This window comes from Mauremys mutica, chromosome 2, assembly GCF_020497125.1.
Source record: "Mauremys mutica isolate MM-2020 ecotype Southern chromosome 2, ASM2049712v1, whole genome shotgun sequence".
In the NCBI taxonomy this organism is placed as follows: Eukaryota; Metazoa; Chordata; order Testudines; family Geoemydidae; genus Mauremys; species Mauremys mutica.
In genome coordinates, this window is record NC_059073.1 from 114,768,295 (window position 1) to 114,791,219 (window position 22,925).

Consider the following 22,925-nt stretch of genomic DNA (forward strand, 5'->3'; position numbering starts at 1 on the left):
TATTGCTTTCAGAAGGAACAAGTCAGAGAAATAAAATTTCAAGTCTCAAGGTAAACCAAACACGCTAATGATCATAACTTAGGCATTGTGATTGAAACACAAATGGATAAAATAGCAGCCTATAGGAGGAAAGGTGACACACTAGTTCCAATATCTGGTGGAAAATGATCCCCATCTGAGAGCATGCAAATGGTGGGGTTAGACAGTTCAGCTGGGATATGCCTACCAGCCAGATCTAGTGCTAGAAAAAATAAAACATTTCAGGTCTGAAATGCTGGAGTTTTAGTTACCTGGGCTAATCAGAAGTGGCACTGGAGTATCACTGGATCCAGAAGCTTGTGTTGATTTCACAACAGGAACACTAAACGTAAACCCAATCTGATAAAGAAAAAAAAAATCTTTTCAATGCCAAAAGGAAGAAATCTTAATCCAGTCTAACACACAAGTACAAATTTGGATTTCAATTCTCTGGCATACAATTTATTTGGAATCCAACTGAATATCGAAACCTATCTATTATTTGCCACTAATGCCACTTTACTGTTTTGAAATGTTTTGCTAAGCCTACAGCAAAAGCTTCAGGAACAGTTGAGTTTCTACATGCATTACTTACAGACAGTGGAGGTAGCACTTCTGCCTCAGTAGATTTTACAATTGGAGATGAAAATCTGAACACAGGACTGCTAGCATTACTTGCTGGTTGCATCTAAATTTCAAAATTAAAAAAATTAAGACTATGTAAAAAGAAAATATGTTGAAAGAAAAAACACTAGCTATTTAAGGCTATAAAAATATAAGGAGTTCTGCAATGAACTTGGGAAAGCTAGTTTTGACGTTTATAATTCCCAGACAAGAACTATGATGAAATGCAATTAAGGTTCAGAGTACATATCAGTAGTTTTTGGTAAAATATATTAGAGTCATGTTTTAATTATTCCAAAACCATATGGTATAAACTCAGAAAATTCAGAGTTGAGGTTACACTGAAAATATATTCAAATATGTTAAGGTACAAAAATGCAGCCAGCACCTAAACAATCTTAAATTCAACTCAACATTTACCAGGCCCCTCCAAAAATAAATGGGCATCTGATTCTTTTTTTAAAAAAAAACTGTACACAAATATTAAAATGTGTCTAGACATTCTTAATGTTTATTTTTATTGCAGTTATATACACAAATTACTGTGATGACATTTCTTTCCTACTGATGCTTCCAATGCCATTTATGGTACTTCTAAACTGTTGAATAAATCTTGGCATATAATAACCATAACAGGCTTTCCAGATCACTTCCAGAAGCCATACATCAGTATTATCCAATAATTAATCCATCCAATAATTAATCCAACAACTTTGTGAAACTACATAAAAATCTTTCTGCAATCTCATTACACATCAGAATATAAAGACCCTCATTTACTCAACTGGCCATAAGCTAATACTACTTAGTCTACCCCTTAATACCACTAAGAACAGTGGTTCTCAAACTTTTGTACTGGTGACCCCTATAACTTAGCAAGCCTCCGAGTGTGACCGCCCTTATAAATTAAAAACACTTTTAAATATATTTAACACCATTATAAATGCTGGAGGGGAAGCGGGGTTTGGGGTGGAGGCTGGCATCTTGCGACCCTCCATGCAATAACCTTGTGCCCCCCTGAGGGGTCCAGACCCCCAGTTCAAGAACCCTGACTAAGAACATATCTGATACGCAACACAGAGAATGAATAAGACAAACCAATTCTAATCCTGTGAAGTTTTAAGTACATATACTGTAAAAAATTACCTTGTTAATCACTGGTTGTGTATTAGTGATTGGTGATGACGACACAGTAGTACTGGCGAGGGAGCCAAAGCTGAAGTTAGGCAGTGATGTAGTATTAATTGGTAAGGGTATTTTGGGTAGTACTGGTGCCTCCACCTCCTAAAATTGTACATTTATTAAGTTATTTTTCTATTCTACATTAGAAACTACTTTTCTCCCTCTAATATCTATACAAAATTAAAAGCCGCAAAGCCAAATTTAAAATAAAATGATAAAAATATATCCAATCCCCCATCCCAGTCTACTAGAATTTTTTTAACCTTTGGCAGGCACTTTCCACGGGTATGCTATGATCATCATGTGTACAGTAGGTCGAACAGGGAAGACTGTCTCAAAGTTGCTAATTCAACCATTGCCCATAAGATGTGCCATAAAAATAATGTAGAATGAAAGATAGTCTGAGTTGTTCCTCTCCATTTAAAACTTGTTTTTGTTGTTAACATCATTTAACTTTAATAACTAAAATTCTAGAGAAATGATAGTTTTGCTAGTTGATCCTCCCTATTCTTTAATTAAGATGTGGGATTTCAATACATGCTGAGATATGCAAGAAATCCTCTAGCAAAGCTAAGGAAGACCAGTCTTGAAGTTTCTGATATTTCTAAGGTAAGAAACAGAGAAAGCAAGTTTTGTTCTTTTTTAAAAAACAAAACAAACAAAAAACAAATCTTTCAGGCCTTCTTTATACATCACAGAGACACAAAATATCATAAGCCCTATTTTAGGAACACAGGAATTGTCACACTGGATCAGACCAGTGGTCAATCCGGTCTAGTATCCTGTCTGACTTCATGGTATGTCATATAGTTTAAGGTAAGGTGCAAGACAATTATGGAACAAACACAGAAGCTACTGAAGAATAAAGACATTTCTTTTAAGGTATTTAGCTGCTAAAATTAAACTGGGTATTATAAAGATTTAACTAATTTAATGACAACTCATTAGTGGCACTTGGATCTATGCAGAAACAATTAAGTGTGGATAAAATAAGACCTAACTTTCTTCCTGTGTTTATACCCAAAGGAATTTGGGTTCTCAACTTCTATATTGGTTCATTTCAACATATTTAATGAAAATTAGGCCCATCAAATCTTTATACTAAGTTCTCTTATTTGTGCTACAGATTTCCAATATCCAGCTGGATTTTCTCTCTACATCAGTTCAGTCAAAAGATTAGTCTAACGATTGATAACTCTATATTTAAGACAAAAGAGGCAGTGTATAGTTTATTTTATGCTTTAGACTACACATATTTGAGACACTAAACACAGACATAATTCTGTGGACATGTACTACTATTTGTGTGTTTTATTAAATTGATTTTTTGATGAAAAAATAAAGACGGAGTGGCTGATTTGTGCACCTGGGAAGCATCAGTCAATGTCACTCACAGAGCTCTAACATATTTAATATTTTTGCATGCACATATAGTATTATCTTCAGCTTTATTCCATTTCAATTTTTTGATTTGTTCTATATGGTTAAGTCATATAAGATAGAATTATGAATTTAAGTAATACCTTATATTTGCTTACTGCCACTTATTTAATATTTCAATCCTTTAAAAAATAAACCGTATATGTTACCCTGACATTTACTCAGTGTTTCCTGTATAGATTAATTCAGCTGCTAGTGAGAAACCCTACAATACAACTGGAAGAACCCCTAAAGTAATATAGCCAAAATTTCCAAATGCAGCCTCTCATTTTGGGTGCCCAACTTCAGAAGTCTAGGGCCTGATTTACAGAAGTGATAAGCAGCTGCAGCCTCTATTGACTTCAGCTGGAGATGGAAGTGGCTCAGCACTTCTGAAAAATCAGGGCCAGTGTCTCAAGTTGAGCACCAAAATTGAGGCATACAAAATCAGCGGCTCTTTGAAGACTTGGGCCTATATATCCAACAGAATTAATTATTATTATTTATGTTATCCTAGCACCCAGGAGCTTCAATCATTCCCTAACACAATGGGGTCTGGGCTATGTACAAACATGACTGGCTTGTAACTATTAATTTTTTGTGTAGTCTCTTAGGAGCCAAATATTTCAGTTTCACTGCATCCATGCTTTGAAAAATTACATTGTGATAGAGCAATTTAGCTGAAGTATTTTCTCTTACCTGTTTTTCTTGTCCTGGTTGAGATACATAGTGTACTCCTCTTTCCTTTCTCATCTTGCCACCTCCACCACCTCCCACTCCAGAATATAATCCATTGGATGCAGGTGTACTGAATTTGGGGTATGTGAAATTGCTGTCACAGAAATAAACAGTATATGATTAGAGCGCACTCTTATTACTTAATTGTTTTAAGCTCTTATGCCCTCTGTCCGGGCTGGAACAGAAACATTCCTACCAACAGTCTGGAAAAAGCAAAGTTCTTGTCCAAGTTGTCTTGTGTTGGTCAAATAGACATCCCAAGTAATAAGAATATTGCTAAACAGAAAGAGCTACAACCAAAATAAAGAGTCAATCAATCAAAAAATCAATCAATCAGAAACAGTCCCAACTCCACAAGGTGTAATGTCTGAGCCAGCAGAGAAGAAGATGGAAAAATTAAGTTAACTAGTAAAATGTGTTATTCTCCCACATCCCTTATTGCTAGCCTGGACAGTGGACATTTCAAATGAAATACCCACCACCAAATGAGAGACCAGATAGAATGGGTATTGTGGGAGGGAGAACAGATCAGACTACATGCAAACACTGACACATCAAGATTTCAGCATAGAGAAAATATAAAAAGGATGTCAAGGTACCTGTCTACCACTGTTATGGAACGAACCTTGACAGAAGGCAGAGACTCCAGTTTCTGCAGCATGACAGTGAGAGACAGAAGCCTTAGAAGCTATTGCATCTTTCGTATGGCCCTCAACAGAACAAAGAGGTTTTCTGACGTGTTAACATTCCAGAATTCTTTTCAGATATACATACATCAAAGGGATTTATAAAGTGTAACGGAATTTTCTCTTTTTCATTCCAAAAGCCTGGACAGAACAAAGGGGAAAGATATCCTAACCCAAGTGGAAAAACTACCCAAGGAAATTAAGGAAAAAGGAACAAGATCGAGCATTACACCTTGCCCAGATGAAGAAAGACATAGAAGTGCCCAAAGCAAAGAAGAAATCCTATATTGAAGCTCTTCTTCTGGCCAAACAGGTGACTACTAAAAAGGTAGGTTTAAGCACACACAAAGGCTTTTAAGCCCCAGGTCAAGTCCCCTTGAGGATGAGGGCAGAGCCCTGGTTTAACCTTGTCAGGTGCTCCAGAATAATCTCTCTAGCTCTGATGGGAACCTATGGAAGAGCACTCTTGCCTCTTAAAGCCTAACTAGCACTTGGATGCTCAGCCTTAACTATCCAAACTTAAAGAGCAGCAAGAATTTTAGAAATTTCATATTTTACTCAATTTAACTACTCCTGCACCAGAGCCTGACTTAGACTCTTATACAAAATATGTAACCTTTTCTGCATACACCTGTTTGTCACTTACGGAGGAAGACACTCCTCTGTCCATAAAGGAAAGATTCTGACTTACAAGTCCTTACCCAGATTTCACATATGAAAAACTTCTGCAAAAATCCTAAGGGACTTCCTTCGTTTCTTATCAAGAGCCATCCAAGAACTAAACAGACCCACAGATTAGAGTGCAGACTCTCTTGATCAATTAATGCAACTGGATCGACTCTCTTGCAAAAAAAATATAAAAAAGGATGTGATTATCCCTTCTGCAGAAGAGTAGAAATCCACAAAGGTCAGGCTTTGTATAAGTTCATTATCTTCATGCAGAGGATATCTTGTGAGAAAAATTCTATTTCCACTACAGAATAATCCATTTTGAGGGGGAAATGCTAAACTGAAACTGATACTGAGGCTATGAAAGTTGAGAAAAATCATAGAAGAAAACCAGGTAATCATTTCCAAGGACCACAGAATTGCTCCAAGGGGGTGAGGGCTAGGGATGAAGCAGCAATTTGTCCTGTATATTACACACAGCAAAGCATCTGATAAGGCCATGCCACCTTCCACAAAGAGCATGAGATACAACTAAGAAAATGGTACTGGGTCACACTCAAAAGAACTTCCCTCAGAGAGAAACTACCTTACTGTAGTAACCATATGCGTACAATAGAACTGATGCATCAATTGGTTGCTAGGTTAATATACTCTTCAATATCATGGGACAAAACTGAAGGTGAGACAAGATAGGACAGGTGGAACCACAGAGGCTAGTGCACTAGGGGGGTTACTTCTGCCATGTCATAGGAAGTGGTAGGTCAACTTAGAGCACCTTAAACCAAGGTTTCACATTCCAAACTATTAGGAAAAAGTGAGGCTGCTACCATACAGAGTGCCCAGATGAACAAAGAAAAACATCTTTATTGCAAAATGCCTTACTTCTACAACATCTAATCCTGATAGAATTGCTAAAGGAGCTAAGGTAATATCAGAAATCTAGTTCAGCTAGCTGGAAAACTGACGACACTTCCTGGAGAAGGGAAATTACAACGCCTCAGCAGCCAAACAGCCCCCTCTACAAGAATCATAGAATATCAGGGTTGGAATATCAGGAGGTCATCTAGTCCAACCCCCTCCTCAAAGCAGAACCAATTCCCAACTAAATCATCCCAGACAGGGCTTTGTCAAGCCTGACCTTAATAACCTCTAAGGAAGGAGATTCCACCACCTCCCTAGGAAACCCATTCCAGTGCTTCGCCACGCTCCTAGCGAAAACGTTTTTCCTAGAATCCAACCTAAACTTCCCCCACTGCAACTTAAGACCATTACTCCTTGTTCTGTCATCTGCTACCACTGAGAACAGTCTAGAGCCATCCTCTTTGGAACCCCCTTTCAGGTAGTTGAAGGCAGCTATCAAATCCCACCTCATTCTTCTCTTCTGCAGACTAAACAATCCCAGTTCCCTCAGCCTCTCCTCATAAATCATGTGCTCCAGCCCCCTAATCATTTTTGTTGCTCTCCACTGGACTCTTTCCAATTTTTCTACAACCTTCTTGTAGTATGGGGCCCAAAACCAGACACAGTACTCCAGATAAGGCCTTACCAATGTCGAATGGAGGGGAATGATCACGTCCCTCGATCTGCTGGCAATGCCCCTACTTATACAGCCCAAAATGCCGTTAGCCTTCTTGGTAACAAGGGCACACTGTTGACTCATATCCACCTTCTCGTCCACTGTAACCCCTAGGTCCTTTTCTGCAGAACTGCTGCCTAGCCATTCAGTCCCTAGTCTGTATCAGGGCATGGGATTCTTCCGTCCTAAATGCAGGACTCTGCACTTGTCCTTGTTGAACCTCATCAGGTTTCTTTTGGCCCAATCCTCTAATTTGTCTAGGTCCCTCTGTATCCTATTCCTACCCTCCAGCATATCTACCACTCCTCCCAGTTTAGTGTCATCTGCAAACTTACTGAGAGTGCAGTCCGCACCATCCTCCCGATCATTAATAAAGATATTGAACAAAACCGGCCCGAGGACTGACCCTTGGGGCACTCCGCTTGATACCAGCTGCCAACTAGACATGGAGCCATTGATCACTACCCGCTGAGTCCGATGATCTAGCCAGCTTTCTGTCCACCTTATAGTCCATTCATCCAGCCCATACTTCTTTAACTTGCTGGCAAGAATACTGTGGGAGACCGTATCAAAAGCTTTGCTAAAGTCAAGGAATAACACATCCACTGCTTTCCCCTCATCCACAGACCCAGTTATCTCCTCATAGAAGGTAATTAGGTTAGTCAGGCATGACTTGCCCTTGGTGAATCCATGCTGACTGTTCCTGATCACTTTCCTCTCCTCTAAGTGCTTCAGAATTGATTCCTTCAGGACCTGCTCCATGATTTTTCCAGGGACTAAGGTGAGGCTGACTGGCCTGTAGTTCCCCGGATCCTCCTCCTTCCCTTTTTTAAAGATGGGCACTACATTAGCCTTTTTCCAGTCATCCAGGACCTCCCCCAATCGACATGAGTTTTTAGACATAATGGCCAATGGCTCTGTAATCACATCCGCCCAACTCCTTTAGCACCCTTGGATGCAGCGCATCAGGCCCCATGGATTTGTGCTCATCCAGCTTTTCTAAATAGTTCTGAACCACTTCTTTCTCCACAAAGGGCTGGTCACCTCCTCCCCATGCTGGGCTGCCCAGTGCAGTAGTCTGGGAGCTGACCTTGTTCGTGAAGACAGAGGCAAAAAAAGCATTGAGTGCATTAGCTTTTTCCACATCTTCTGTCACTAGGTTGCCTCCCTCATTCAGTAAAGGGCCCACACTTTCCTTGACTTTCTTCTTGTTGCTAACATACCTGCAGAAACACTTCTTGTTACTCTTAACATCTCTTGCTAGCTGCAACTCCAAGTGTGAGTTGGCCTTCCTGATTTCACACCTGTATGCCTGAGCAATATTTGTATACTCCTCCCTGGTCATTTGTCCAATCTTCCACTTCTTGTAAGTGTCTTTTTTGTGTTTAAGATCAGCAAGGATTTCACTGTTAAGCCAAGCTGGTCACCTGTCATATTTACTATTCTTTCTACACATCAGGATGGTTTGTTCCTGCAACCTCAATAAGGATTCTTTAAAATACAGCCAGCTCTCCTGGACTCCTTCGCCCCTCATGTTATTCTCCCAGGGGGTCCCGCCCATCAGTTCTCTGAGGGAGTCAAAGTCTGCTTTTCTGAAGTCCATGGTCCGTATTCTGCTGCTCTCCTTTCTTCCTTGTGTCAGGATCTTGAACTCGACCATCTCATGGTCACTGCCTCCCAGGTTCCCATCCACTTTTGCTTCCCCTACTAATTCTCCCCAGTTTGTGAGCAGCAGGTCAAGAAGAGCCTTTGCCCCTAGTTGGTTCCTCCAGCACTTGCACCAGGAAATTGTCCCCTACACTTTCCAAAAACTTCCTGGATTGTCTTGTGACATTGCAAGAACTTTGTTTATTTCCTGTCTTCATTTGCTGGTAGGAAGACACATACTGGCTAATAAATGGTTGTCTGTAAATCATATTATTCTCATGTATCCTTTTTTCATTTAATATAATTACTGCTATCGTTATTAATGTAATCTATCATCATTCCCCTCTTTTCTCCTAAGTGTATATTAAGAGACTTCAGCCATTTCATATGCCATTTCTGAGAAACAATCCTTAACTAAAGAATCCCAGTTTCACATTCTGTTGTGTGATCAAGAAATATTGCTTACTTCCTTTACAAAAAGGAAAACACCATCCTAGCCACCATGGATGTAGAGGCTCTCTACACAAACATCCCCCACACTGATGGAATACAAGCTGTCAGGAACAGTATCCCTGATGATGCCACAGCACAACTGGTTGCTGAGCTCTGTGCCTTTATCCTCACACACAACTATTTCAAATTTGATGACAATATATATCTCCAGATCAGTGGCACCGCTATGGGCACCCGCATGGCCCCACAATATGCCAATATTTTTATGGCCGACCTGGAACAACGCTTCCTCAGCTCCCGTCCACTCACACCCCTTCTCTACCTACGCTACATTGATGACATCTTCATCATCTGGACCCATGGGAAGGAGAATCTGGAAAAATTCCACCACGATTTCAACAGCTTCCACCCCTCCATCAACCTCAGCCTGGACCAATTGACACGGGAGGTCCACTTCCTAGACACCACGGTGCTAATAAGTGATGGTCACATTAACACCACCCTATACCGAAAACCTACCGACTGCTATGCCTACCTTCATGCCTCCAGCTTCCATCCCGGACACACCACAAGATCCATTGTCTACAGCCAAGCACTGAGGTACAACCGTATCTGCTCTAACCCCGCAGACAGAGACCAACACCTAGAAAATCTCCACCAAGCATTCTCAAAACTACAGTACCCGCACGAGGAAATAAGGAAACAGATCAACAGAGCCAGACGTGTACCCAGAAGCCTCCTACTGCAAGACAAACCCAAGAAAGAAACCAACAGGACTCCACTGGCCATCACATACAGTCCCCAGCTAAAGCCCCTCCAACGCATCATCAGGGATCTACAACCCATCCTGAACAATGATCCCACACTTTCACAGGCTTGGGTGGCAGGCCAGTCCTCGCCCACAGACAACCTGCCAACCTGAAGCATATTCTCACCAGTAACTGCACACCGCACCATAGTAACTCTAGCTCAGGAACCAACCCATGCAACAAACCTCGATGCCAACTCTGCCCACATATCTACACCAGCAACACCATCACAGGACCTAACCAGATCAGTCACACCATCACCGGTTCATTCACCTGCACATCCACCAATGTAATATATGCCATCATATGCCAGCAATGCCCTTCTGCTATGTACATCAGCTAAACTGGACAGTCTCTAAGGAAAAGGATAAATGGACACAAATCAGATATTAGGAATGGCAATATACAAAAACCTGTAGGAGAACACTTCAACTTCCCTGGCCACACAATAGCAGATCTTAAGGTGGCCACCCTCCCGCAAAAAAACTTTAGGACCAGACTTCTAAGAGAAACTGCTGAACTTCAGTTCATTTGCAAATTTGACACCATCAGTTTAGGATTAAACAAAGACTCTGAATGGCTTGCCAACTACAGAACCAGTTTCTCCTCCATCGGTTTTCACACCTCAACTGCTAGAACAGGGCCTCATCCTCCCTGATTGATCTAACCTCGTTATCTCTAGCTTGCTTCTTGCTTGCTTATATTTACCTGCCCCTGGAAATTTCCACTCTTGCATCTGACGAAGTGGGCATTCACCCACGAAAGCTCATGCTGCAAAACGTCTGTTAGTCTATAAGGTGCCACAGGATTCTTTGCTGCTTTTACAAAAAGGGTAAGCCCAGAGATTCCAGTAGAGGAAGCACAAAGCCACCACACTCCTCTCACATAAATAATATAGATTAAATCTAGGAGGTTTGACATACCTTTCAGTTGGCTCTACTTGCTGTTCTGCAGTCAAATTCTTCTCCCTTACTCCCTGCAAATAAAGGAAAATGACTTCAGGTTTCTCTGAATTTGCTATTATTTCAAGCACAAAACAAGACTATAGTTATGCCAATTCTTACAAAATTTCTTCTGCTTCTTTTATTAGTTAATCTAACTAGAAAAATCTTACTGCATCTACTTAGACTTCAGAGTTAAATCAATATTATAGGCACACTCAAATTAAGCTTTGCAGCTCCAATGGGTGTCATCAGTTTATCACTATTACTGATTAAAATTGTGGGAGATGAAATTCTTTTTATATTAACCAAATTTCACTAGCATAGCCTGCATGCATATATTATAAACTTTTTGGATCAAAATCTGGGCTGACTTACAAGTCCATGCAATCCCACTGAGGTAATATTTATTGAAATTAAGTAGTATATCATAGAATACTAGCAAGGTTTTTATATTAGAAAGCGCATGTCATTTTAACAATCCCATCAATCACAGAAATAAACATCTATTGACATCAGATTCATATCATAATCTTCTATCAGGACAAAACACAAACTCTGCAACCTAAACGATTTATGAATTCATAGATATTAAGACCAGAAATTACCATTATGATTATCCATTCTGACACTGCATAACACAAGTCCTATAATTTCACTCAGTAATTCCTACACCAAGCCCATAACTTCCATTTGAGATAAAGCATATATTTAGAAAGACATTCAATCTTGATTTTAAGACTTCAAGTGATGGAAAATCCACCACATAGCTTGGTAATTTGTTCCAACAGTTAATTACCCTATTTAAAATGTAAGCATTATTTCTAGTCTAGTTTCTTTTTCCAGACACTGGACTTGGTCATGCTTCTGTATACTAGACTAAAGACCCTTTAATCAGAAATTTTCTCCCTGTGTAGGTACTCAGACTGTGATCTTAATCTTCTCTTGGATAAACTAAACAGACTGAGTGCCTTATATCTTCCTTTGCAAGGCAGTTTTCTGCACCTCTAATCATTCATATGAACCTTCTTTTCTAAATCCCAATTTTTCAACATCCTTTTTGAAGCACTGAGACCAGAACTGTATGCTGGGCTCCATTAATGGTCTCATTAACACTATATGTAAACATACTGCCACCTCTCTACTCTTACTCAATATTCCTCTGCTTATATATCCAAGGATCATGTTAGCCCTCTTAGCACAGCATCTATCATGACCCTCTAAACTGTTTTCAGAGTCACTGCTTTCTAGGATGTATTCCCTCACTGTGATACACACACTTTTTGTTCCTAAATGTATCTTACATTTGGCAGTATTAAAATACACGTTGTTCAAATGAGTCCAGCTTACTAAGCAATCCAGAAGGCTCTGTAGAACTGACTTTTTTTTTTTTTTTTTATTACTCCACCAATTTTTGCATCATCTGCAAAAGTAGATCTTATATTTTCCTCCAGAACACTGAAGATAATGAATGGCACTGGGCCAAGAACAAATTTCTGAAGTACCCCACTAGATAACAATTCCTCACTTACAATTACTTTGTGAGATCTATTAGCCAGTTCTTAATGCATTTAGTATGTGCCACACTATGTCATTTGCACAGAACTTTATATTCAAAACAAAGTGTTTGCAGTGTGGGGAAACATTAGAACATATACACAGATGACTGTGAAACACAACTCATCTCTCTCCGCTTTAATATAACAGGAAGTCTCAGCTAGTCACTAAAATACACATAATATTCCATACAAAACTCCATGTTAAGGTAACATTTAGGTTAAAGAGGTAGACCCTCAAAAATTAGAAAATTCAAAATTAAGCCTGCACATATAATCTTAGCTTATTATAATGCATACCCGCAAGAGGTAGAGCTTAAGTCATTTTTTCTGAGTTGCTATTGGAACAAAATATCTTTCACCTCTTGCTGACTAAAAAGGCAGCCCTAACAGATCACAACCACAAGGTTTCTCTCTTTAGTTCCTTTTTATAACTACTTATTTTTCTTCTATTAAACACTTTTACTCCCCCCTCTAAAGTGCAATGAGTTTCTTCTCTAGGTTATCACTGGGATCAACATGTAACCATCATTAGTTACAAGGGGCAGTTAAGGTCAACAACATAAAACAGATCCTCCTGCTCCCTGGGCCCTTCCGGACATGATACTTAAATCCAAACTGAAATGTTAAACACAAAAATGCTGAACTGAGGCACCCCGCCATATGGCAGCTGTGCTGTGTTATTTACTAGCAGACATTTCCCATTTAGAGTTCAAAATTCACTGAATATTTTTATTTGATTCTTACAAATTTTGAGTCTAATGAAAAACATGATAAAATATTTATGCTATCTACATAACAGCTCAAAATTTCAGTTTAAGTGTTATATTGTAAACTCTCAAGTTCTGCCCTCTTCCATCACTGCAGGTCAAAGTTAGGACTGCTTGGGTTCCTTACCTGGCATGTCCCCTATACCTTAGTACACTTGGATTTCTTTTAAAGTGTAACCTTAATTTTGAATTTCCTGGGTTTGTAATGTTTGGTTGGGAGATACTGACTACATCCCTGTAATGCTTTTTATCCTGAAATTTCGGACACCTATCTCTCAACTTTAATTCCATCTTACTAATGATTTGTCTTCGAATTTCCTTGGTTTCTAAGTAATTAAAAAATGTATACACGAACACTAAACAAGAAAACCCAAAAGAGAATGCTGCCACTCAATATTTCAAATTATTTGTAAGATATGTAGTATCAACCTTAAAAGTTAAAAGAAAAAAAAAAGATTTAAGGGCAGATTTTCAATGGTACAACAAACAGCATCCCAACTATAGTGGCCAGCTAAACTGCGTTTACAGCTGATTTGCATTACCAAACTAGTGCAAGTCAGTCAAAGTGCAGTGACTGGGTACAGAGTGCCAGTCTTACAAATTAATCCTGGCGCTTAATTTGTAAGACTGGCACTCTGTAAAAAGAGGGGCAGGCGAGCCCAGTCCCTGAGTCCCACAGTATGTCTACACTGCAATAAAAGATCCACCACACCGAATCTCAGAGCTTGGGTCAACCAACTCAGGCTTGCAAGGCTCAGACAGCAGGGCTAAAAATAACAGCATAGATGTTCAGGCTCAGGCTGGAGCCCGGGCTCTGAGACTTTCCTCCTTTGCAGAGTTTCAGAGCCCAGGCTCCAGTCTGAGCCTGAACATCTACACTTCTAGTTTTAGCCCCACAGCCTGAGCCCCACGAACCCAAGTTAGCTGACTGTGGCTCTGCGACGTAGTGCCGTTGGTTTTTTATTGCAGTGTAGACATGCCCCCAATGTGTCTGCACTGTAACAGCTCACCGTATGTTCCTGTCTCAGCTCCCACAGCAGTACTGCCTTGATGCACAATGGGGAGTACCAGGAGCAGGGCCACGGGCAGCCTTTCAGGCCTTAATGCCCAAGTTATGGCCATGGAACCTCTACAAGTAGTGACAGTTAAGGGCCAAGTCATCTACCAATGAGAACTCTTGACACATAAGTCCAGTCTTCTCATGCCACTGACTCATTACAACCAACAGAACTGCTTCAAGCAAACAAACTGTAGCACTGTCACAAACTTGAGTAGTGACATAACTCTGGAGCCTCTATACTCATAACAATTAAATACAACCTAATTTCTTCAGCTTCATTACAACCTAATTTCTTCAAATATAGCCATTGCACAAAAGATTTCAATTGATTTTAAGTACTGCACAGAGAAGTTTGAAGTGTCTCTTTTTTTTATTAAGATCACTCAAGAAACAAAAAGACTTGACAGATTGATTAGGTCTATCATTTAAGAAAGTTAACTCAAACTTATTAACCGATTTACTTGTAAGTCCTCAGAAAATTTGTTCTGTAAAAAGAGCAAGTCCTGTAAGTTTAGGGACGGTATGCTGGTTTTTTTTAATAACCAAAAGGTTAAATCCCTGCTTTTAAGGACAAAAGGGAACTCAGACTTAAACTACTGAGCCATAACCAACTCCGCCATAATAGACTGTATTACAAATGTCTGCGGCTGGGAAATAATATGTTCGTGTGCTGCCTAAAATCCACTCAAGCTTTACTCAGAAGAGCCCAAGGGAGAATACTTGTTCTGAGTTTTAACAACCATGCTTTCTACAGAAACCTAAGTGGCACCCTCTTTCCTCCAAGCCTATGCCACTCAGTTGTTCAACCGTTTTACAACCCATAAACTTCATTAACTTTCAAAAATATCCATAGGTTGGTTCCTCCCACTCATGCCAGTGCTACTTAATCCTCCTCCATAGACTATATCTGGCAAAACAGATAGGAGCACAGGCAGTGGGGTTCCATCACTCTTCTAGTTCAATCATCTCAAAAGCTATCCTCCTAACTTTCCAGTCCCCAGTATTTGCATAATAGAAAAGGACAAGGTACAATTTTTGTCCGGGAACTATGGTATATTAGAACAAACTGCAAAAGTTTATATGTTTTATAAGTTACCTATAAAATTTTAGAGTAACACAAACTGAAATGCCCTGCAGGATCTCACAAATTAGATCACTGGGAGACCATAGTTTAACTGAAAGGTAGTTTATACCCAGCTTAAGTGTGTTTAATTAGCATGATGGTAATCCAAGTTTTGCTAGATAATTATTTCAGCAGATGTTTCTTGTAAGACTATCAGAGAACTGATCATAACTAGTTCTCAAAATTTACTGCATTTCTGTGCTATCCTTTCAGTCCAAATATAGTCCAAGCCAACAGCATATCATTACACTGAGGATGACCAACCAATCACATACTGGTGCATGAATACAATAAATATTGACACAAATTCAAATATTCCTCCTACAAGGATTCCTACTGTCTTAAGCATTACCCTGAGCGTTCTATAAATTGTCTTGACAGGTAAGAACATCTCAATAGGAGAACAATTTATAGCTCTTCCAAGGGTAAGAGAAAGCGTACTTACTTTGTGCTTTACGTCTACTCGCTGTCTAATCTTGCCTGACTCAGCAGCTGGAGTCAGAGATGGTTTAAAATACTGTAACCGGCTCATTGACTGAGAAATTGTCTTCGGTGTCACTAATTTCTGGACTGGAGGGTGCTGGGATTCCACCTTTAAAAGAAGCAGCATTCAATATAGTTAGTTTGGAGGCTTTGGGATCATTTATATTTACTTAAAAACCTGAATAAAACTAGCTAAATACCTCTACGCAATCACTGCACTCAGTGAGATGCTTTTGTGTGCGATACAGGTATTCAATGCGCATGGGGAAATTAGGAAGAAAGTCAAGCAAGGTATCCAACGGTGTCTTGAATCTAAAACCAGGATACCTCAGCTAATTTTAGTAACATTTTAGGAACATTAATTCACTGAAATCAGAGTATTATCCTGTTTTACACATACAACGAAATTTGTGCTCATAGTTGAAGCCAGGAAATAGACTTCTATGTCAAAGTGCTAATGGCTAATCAGTCAACCCTCTGGATTTGATTACTCCAACAAATCTCATCCTAAAAAATATACAACAGCATTAGTCAACTAAGCCCTCGAACCATGCAGGCACTTTGAAAATTTTACCCCACATTTTATTTTACTGACCCATTTTAAAAAGAGACCATGTCAATTCAAATTTTATCCAAAATTTTGCATTTTGCATACAGCAAGCTTCTACAGAAGAATCAAAAAGACGAACACAAAAAGAATCTTTATTTCTTTTTAAAAAACATTCAAATGTTAAGAGTTGTTTTAAACGAATACCACATGCACTATATTTGTAACTTACACATTGCTACACTACATATCTAAAAATTAAACTGACTTCACTGGTTTTCATTGTCCTAACAAAGAAATGTTTGAATATGTAAATAGTGAAAATTAATCTGAATTTTATAATCTGCTTCACTTGCAGTAATCTAGTTTTGTCAAACATCAGTAGAGAAAATAATTTACAATATTATTTTTAAACTAACAATATCCCTATAACTCAGGATGGAGCCAAATTTTATTTCCCCTAGCGTAATTTCAAGGATTATTTAATGAAAAGGATCTTTCTAGAAGCTCATTACAATAATGTTTCCCGTCTCCTGAAAGCTTCCATATGTTAAACTAAGTTTAAATTCATCAAATCTAGTCCACTCTAAATGGAAGAATTTTGCACTGTGAATTTTAATGTGCATTATCAAAACATTACAAGGAAAGGTAGGCGGAAATTTTCCTGAGACTGGATTACAGATGAAAAGTACTAATGTGAGTGCTATTCTGGCCTACGTGGGTTTTTAAAATAAGAAACGTACTGTACCACTGGTATTAACTGAAACAGGTTTTACTAAGTACACAAGTGTTCTGTCAACAGTCCACTTACTCTGGCAGCTAAGCACAAAACAAAATTTCGCCCAACAATCCTTGACTTGACCAGCAATTACTACCATCAAGGGCTTCCCTTTTCTCGCCAAACATTGCAGTATGAATAGACAATTCCTTCCCTTTCAGCCAGTGACAGCTGTGTGCAACATTCGTGTAGTCTGACATCGATCGCCAGGCTCTCTGTTGCATAACTGCTACATCTTTTTTAGTGCCTCAACACAGGTGTGGCTCTATAATTTAAATGAAAATGCTATACTACAGTTTTCTTTGCAGTGTATTTACATGATACTTATGTTGAAGAAATTACACACTATACTTTGTGTTCGAGTGTCATCTTTTCCACAAATGCTCAACTACAAAAGATTTGGATTCTATAATGTTCTGGTAAACTGTCAAGTATAATAATATTTCTAGTCAAAAGGTCAGTATAGAAATTTAAGAGACATTCTCTCCATTTTCTGTGTAAAACTTCATGTGGTGGATGCTATGGAAGGAAAACAATATTTTTACTTCTATAGTGGTCTCAGATCCTTAATGATCGGGAGGATGGCGTGGACTGCACTCTCAGCAAGTTTGCAGATGACACTAAACTGGGAGGAGTGGTAGATATGCTGGAAGGTAGGGATAGGATACAGAGGGACCTAGACAAATTAGAGGATTGGCCAAAAGAAACCTGATGACGTTCAACAAGGACAAGTGCAGAGTCCTGCATTTAGGATGGAAGAATCCCATTCACTGTTACAGACTAGGGACTGAATGGCTAGGCAGCAGTTCTGCAGAAAAGGACCTAGGGGTTACAGTGGATGAGAAGCTGGATATGAGTCAACAGTGTTCTCTTGTTACCAAGAAGGCTAATGGCATTTCGGGCTATATAAGTAGGGGCATTGCCAGCAGATCGAGGGACGTGATCATTCCCCTCCATTCGACATTGGTAAGGCCTTATCTGGAGTACTGTGTCCGGTTTTGGGCCCCACACTACAAGAAGGTTGTAGAAAAATTGGAAAGAGTCCAGTGGAGAGCAACAAAAATTATTAGGGGGCTGGAACACATGATTTATGAGGAGAGGCTGAGGGAACTGGGATTGTTTAGTCTGCAGAAGAGAAGAATGAGGGGGGATTTGATAGCTGCCTTCAACTACCTGAAAGGGGGTTCCAAAGAGGATGGATCTAGACTGTTCTCAGTGGTAGCAGATGACAGAACAAGGAGTAATGGTCTAAAGTTGCAGTGGGGGAGGTTTAGGTTGGATTCTAGGAAAAACGTTTTCACTAGGAGGGTGGTGAAGCACTGGAATGGGTTAGCTAGGAAAGTGGAGGAATCTCCTTCCTTAGAGGTTTTTAAGGTCAGGCTTGACAAAGCCCTGGCTGGGATGATTTAGTTGGGAACTGGTCCTACTTTGAGGAGGGGGTTGGACTAGATGATCTCCTGAGGTCCCTTCCAACCCTGATAGTCTATGATTCTATGATCCTAAATTTATGCAATATTAGAAGTATCTGAAAAACTTGAAAAATCTATTAGTATTTTTCACTTGTTAACACCATGACAGGAATCAGGATTCACCATACTATTATTACTAATTAGGGCTTCTTTAACAACAGTTGAAAAAGACGGTTACTCACCTGTAGTAACTGTTGTTCTTCGAGATGTGTTGCTCCTATCCATTCCAGTTAGGTGTGCGCGCCGCGCGTGCACGGCATCTCGGAACTTTTTACCCTAGCAACTCCGGCGGGCCGGCTGGGCGCCCCCTGGAGTGGCGCCGTTATGGCACTAAATATATACCCCAGCCGGCCCGTCCGCTCCTCAGTTCCTTCTTGCCGGCTACTCCGACAGTGGGGAAGGAGGGCGGGTCTGGAATGGATAGGAGCAACACATCTCGAAGAACAACAGTTACTACAGGTGAGTAACCGTCTTTTCTTCTTCGAGTGATTGCTCCTATGTATTCCAGTTAGGTGATTCCCAAGCCTTACCTAGGCGGTGGGGTCGGAGTGAGACGTGGCGGAGTGTAATACCGCAGAGCCGAAGGCTGCGTCGTCTCGAGACTGCTGCACCAACGCGTAGTGGGAGGCGAAGGTGTGGACCGAAGACCAGGTGGCCGCTCGACAGATGTCCTGGATTGGGACGTTGGCCAGGAAGGCCAGAGATGAGGCGTGCGCCCTCGTCGAGTGTGCAGTGATGTGGCCTGGTGGTACGCGAGCCAGCTCGTAGCAGGTCCGGATACACGCAGTGACCCAGGAAGAAATCCGCTGGGAGGATATCGCATCTCCCTTCATGCGGTCAGCTACCGCTACGAACAGCTGGGGCGAACGCCGGAAAGGCTTAGTCCGCTCGATGTAGAAGGCGAGCGCTCTACGGACATCGAGGGTATGCAGCTGCTGTTCCCGAGGCGAGGCATGCGGCTTCGGGAAGAATACCGGGAGGAAGATCTCCTGATTGAGATGGAATGCTGACACTACCTTCGGAAGAAAGGCCGGATGAGGACGCAGCTGCACCTTGTCCGCATGGAAGACCGTGTATGGCGGATCAACCGTTAGGGCGCGAAGCTCAGAAACCCGCCTCACTGAAGTAATGGCAACGAGGAAGGCCGTCTTCCACGAGAGGTAGAGCAGGGAGCACGTGGCCAAGGGCTTGAACGGAGGACCCATCAGCTTGGCCAACACGAGGTTTAAGTCCCAGGTCGGGGCAGGGCGCCGCACTGGCGGGTACAAGCGGTCCAGGCCCTTGAGGAAACGGGAAACCATCTGGTTCGAGAAGATGGACCGACCTTCCACGGAGGGACGAAAGGCGGATACCGCTGCCAGATGAACTCTCAAGGAGGAGACCGCCAGACCTTGCTCCTTAAGGTTCCAGAGGTAGTCCAGGATGGTAGGGACCGGTACCAGGAACGGATTAAGACCTCGGTGATCACACCAGAGTGCAAACCTCTTCCACTTCGCCAGGTAAGTGGAGCAAGTGGAAGGCTTCCTGCTTTCGAGCAGGACCTGTTGAACCGCTGTAGAACAGCCCCTCTCCGCGTGGGTCAGCCACTCAGGTACCAAGCTGTAAGATGGAGGGACTGCAGGTTCGGATGGTGGAGTCTGCCGAAATCCTGGGTAATGAGATCCGGCCACAACGGAAGGGGGATGGGCTCCCGAACGGAGAGCTCGAGCAGCAGGGTGTACCAGTGCTGCCTCGGCCAGGCCGGCGCTACGAGAATGACGTGGGCTCTGTCCCTCCGAAGCTTCAGGAGCACTCGGTGCACAAGCGGGAAGGGAGGGAAGGCGTAGAGGAGGCGATCCGTCCAGTGATAAAGGAAGGCGTCTGACAGGGAGCCTGGGGAGCGACCCTGGAACGAGCAAAACCGGTGGCACTTCCTGTTCTCCTTGGAGGCGAAGAGGTCTACTTGGGGAAACCCCCACCTCCGGAAGATAGTGTGGACGACATCTGGACGGAGGGACCACTCGTGGGAGAGGAACGACCTGCTGAGATGATTGGCCAGCGCGTTCTGCACTCCCGGAAGAAAGGATGCTTCCAGGTGAATTGAGTGGGTCACGCAGAAGTCCCACAGGAGCATCGCTTCCTTGCAGAGGGGGGAGGAGCGGGCTCCGCCTTGCTTGTTCACGTAGAACATCGCGGCGGTGTTGTCCGTGAATACTGTCACACAACGGCCTTGCAGGCGGGTGCAGAAGGTGCGACAGGCCAGGCGGATGGCGCGTAGCTCGTGAACGTTGATGTGCAGGGCGAGCTCCTGGACCGACCACAGGCCCTGCGTGTGGAGATCGCCCAGATGGGCCCCCCAACCGAGTGCCGAGGCATCCGTGGTCAGAGTGACGGACGGGCGAGGAGGGTGGAACGGAACTCCGGCACACACCACCTCCGGGTCGAGCCACCAGTTGAGGGACTCGAGGGTCGTCCTGGTGACCGTGACCACCATGTCGATGGGGTCCCGGTGTGGCCGGTACACCGATGCGAGCCACGACTGGAACGGACGAAGGTGGAGCCGCGCGTATGCGGTGACATACGTGCACGAGGCCATGTGGCCCAGGAGGCGGAGGCAGGAGCGCACCGTCGTGGTAGGGAAGGCGACGAGGTCCCGGATGATGGAGACCATCGTCTGGTGCCGAGCGCGAGGGAGGCAGGCTCTGGCCATCGTGGAGTCGAGGACCGCTCCGATGAACTCCACCCGCTGCGTCGGAATCAAAGTGGACTTCTCGGTGTTGATGAGAAGACCGAGCCGCTGAAAGAGAGACAGGATTTCTGCCATGTGGTCCATCACAAGTTGCCGGGACTGACCTCGAACCAGCCAGTCGTCGAGATACGGGTAAACGTGCATCTGACGACGTCGGAGGGCTGCAGCGACTACCGCCATGCATTTGGTAAACACCCTCGGGGCGGTGGACAGTCCGAACGGCAACACTGCGAACTGGTAGTGGGTGTCGTTGAGCACAAACCGAAGGTAACGACGATGGGGAGGATAGATCGCGACATGGAAGTAGGCGTCCTTCATGTCGAGGGCGGCAAACCAGTCTCCCGGATCCAGAGAGGGAATGATGGTCCCCAGAGTGACCATGTGAAACTTGGGCTTGAGCAGGTACTTGTTCAGCTCGCGAAGGTCCAGGATAGGACGTAGCCCGCCTTTCGCCTTGGGGATGAGAAAATAGCGGGAGTAGAATCCCCTGCCCCGTCTGTCCTGAGGCACTGCTTCTATGGCACCCACGCTCAACAGAGTCTGGACCTCCTGTAAGAGGACTTGCTCGTGAGAGGGGTCCCTGAAGAGGGACAGGGAGGGTGGGTGGGAAGGCGGGGGCTAAACAAATTGCAGGCGGTATCCCGACTGGACTGTTTGGAGCACCCAGTTGTCTGATGTTAACTGGGACCACGCCGAAAAGAAATGGGAAAGGCGGTTGCGAAAAAGAGGGGAAAGAACCGGTAGGGAGAGTGATGGGCCGTCCTCGAGCGTCCCATCAAAAGGCCTGTTTGGCCCCCTGAGGGGCCTTCGAAGCGGCCTGGCCCTGGTTGCGGCGGTTGCCGGATGGACGACGGCGATTTTGGGCCGGACGTCGGCTGTTGTAAGGGCGATACCGGGACTAGTAGGCTGGTCGGGAGGGCTGTGGACGGAATGGCCTACGCTGCGTCGCTGGCGTATGCATGCCTAACGTGCGTATCGCGATACGGCCGTCCTTTAAAGTTTGGATCCTAGAATCCGTCTTCTCAGAGAACAGCTCTTTAGTGTCAAAGGGAAGGTCCTGCAACGTATATTGGACCTCCGGCGGCAGGGTGGAAGACTGCAGCCAGGCGATACGCCGTATCGTGACTCCGGAGGCCAAGGTCCTCGCACCCGAGTCCGCAGCGTCGAGGGCGGCTGAGATGGAGGATCTAGACGACCTCCTTCCCTCCTCCAACATGGCCGTGAACTCCTGTCGGGAAGCTGACGGCAGGAGCTCGGTAAACTTCGCCAGGGACGTCAGGATGTCGAAGACGTACCTGGCGAGGAGGACCATCTGGTTGGCAATCCTCATTTGCAGGCCTCCTGCAGAATAGACCTTTCGGCCTAGCAGGTCCATACGCTTCGCGTCCTTTGACTTGGGCGCCGAAGCCGGTTGACCGTGCCGCTCCCTGTCATTAACCGACTGGACTACCAGGGAGTCCGGGGTCGGATGTATATACAAGTATTCATAGCCCGTGGGAGGGACAGAGTACTTTCGCTCAACCCCACGGGCTGTAGGGGGCACGGACGCTGGCGTCTGCCAGATAGTGGTGGCGTTCTTCTGCACCGTCCGTACAAACGGAAGTGCAACTCGCACCGGCGTGTCAGCCTCGACCACGTTGGTGATAGGG

The 22,925-nt window shown here is 43.2% G+C and overlaps 1 protein-coding gene across 4 annotated transcripts in view; it reads right to left on the bottom strand.

Annotated features, from left to right (window-relative positions):
• NUP153 (nucleoporin 153) overlaps positions 1-22,925 on the bottom strand; it is an 81,540-nt gene that overhangs the window by 21,556 nt on the left and 37,059 nt on the right. For all 4 annotated transcript variants that reach the window (XM_045004940.1, XM_045004942.1, XM_045004941.1 and 1 more), the window contains 6 exons: positions 15,717-15,863; positions 10,745-10,797; positions 3,943-4,075; positions 1,789-1,926; positions 614-706; positions 291-378 (listed from right to left, as the gene is read on the bottom strand). In XM_045004940.1, coding sequence (XP_044860875.1) covers positions 291-378; positions 614-706; positions 1,789-1,926; positions 3,943-4,075; positions 10,745-10,797; positions 15,717-15,863 — 652 coding nt within the window. The remainder of the gene's footprint in view (positions 1-290; positions 379-613; positions 707-1,788; positions 1,927-3,942; positions 4,076-10,744; positions 10,798-15,716; positions 15,864-22,925) is intronic.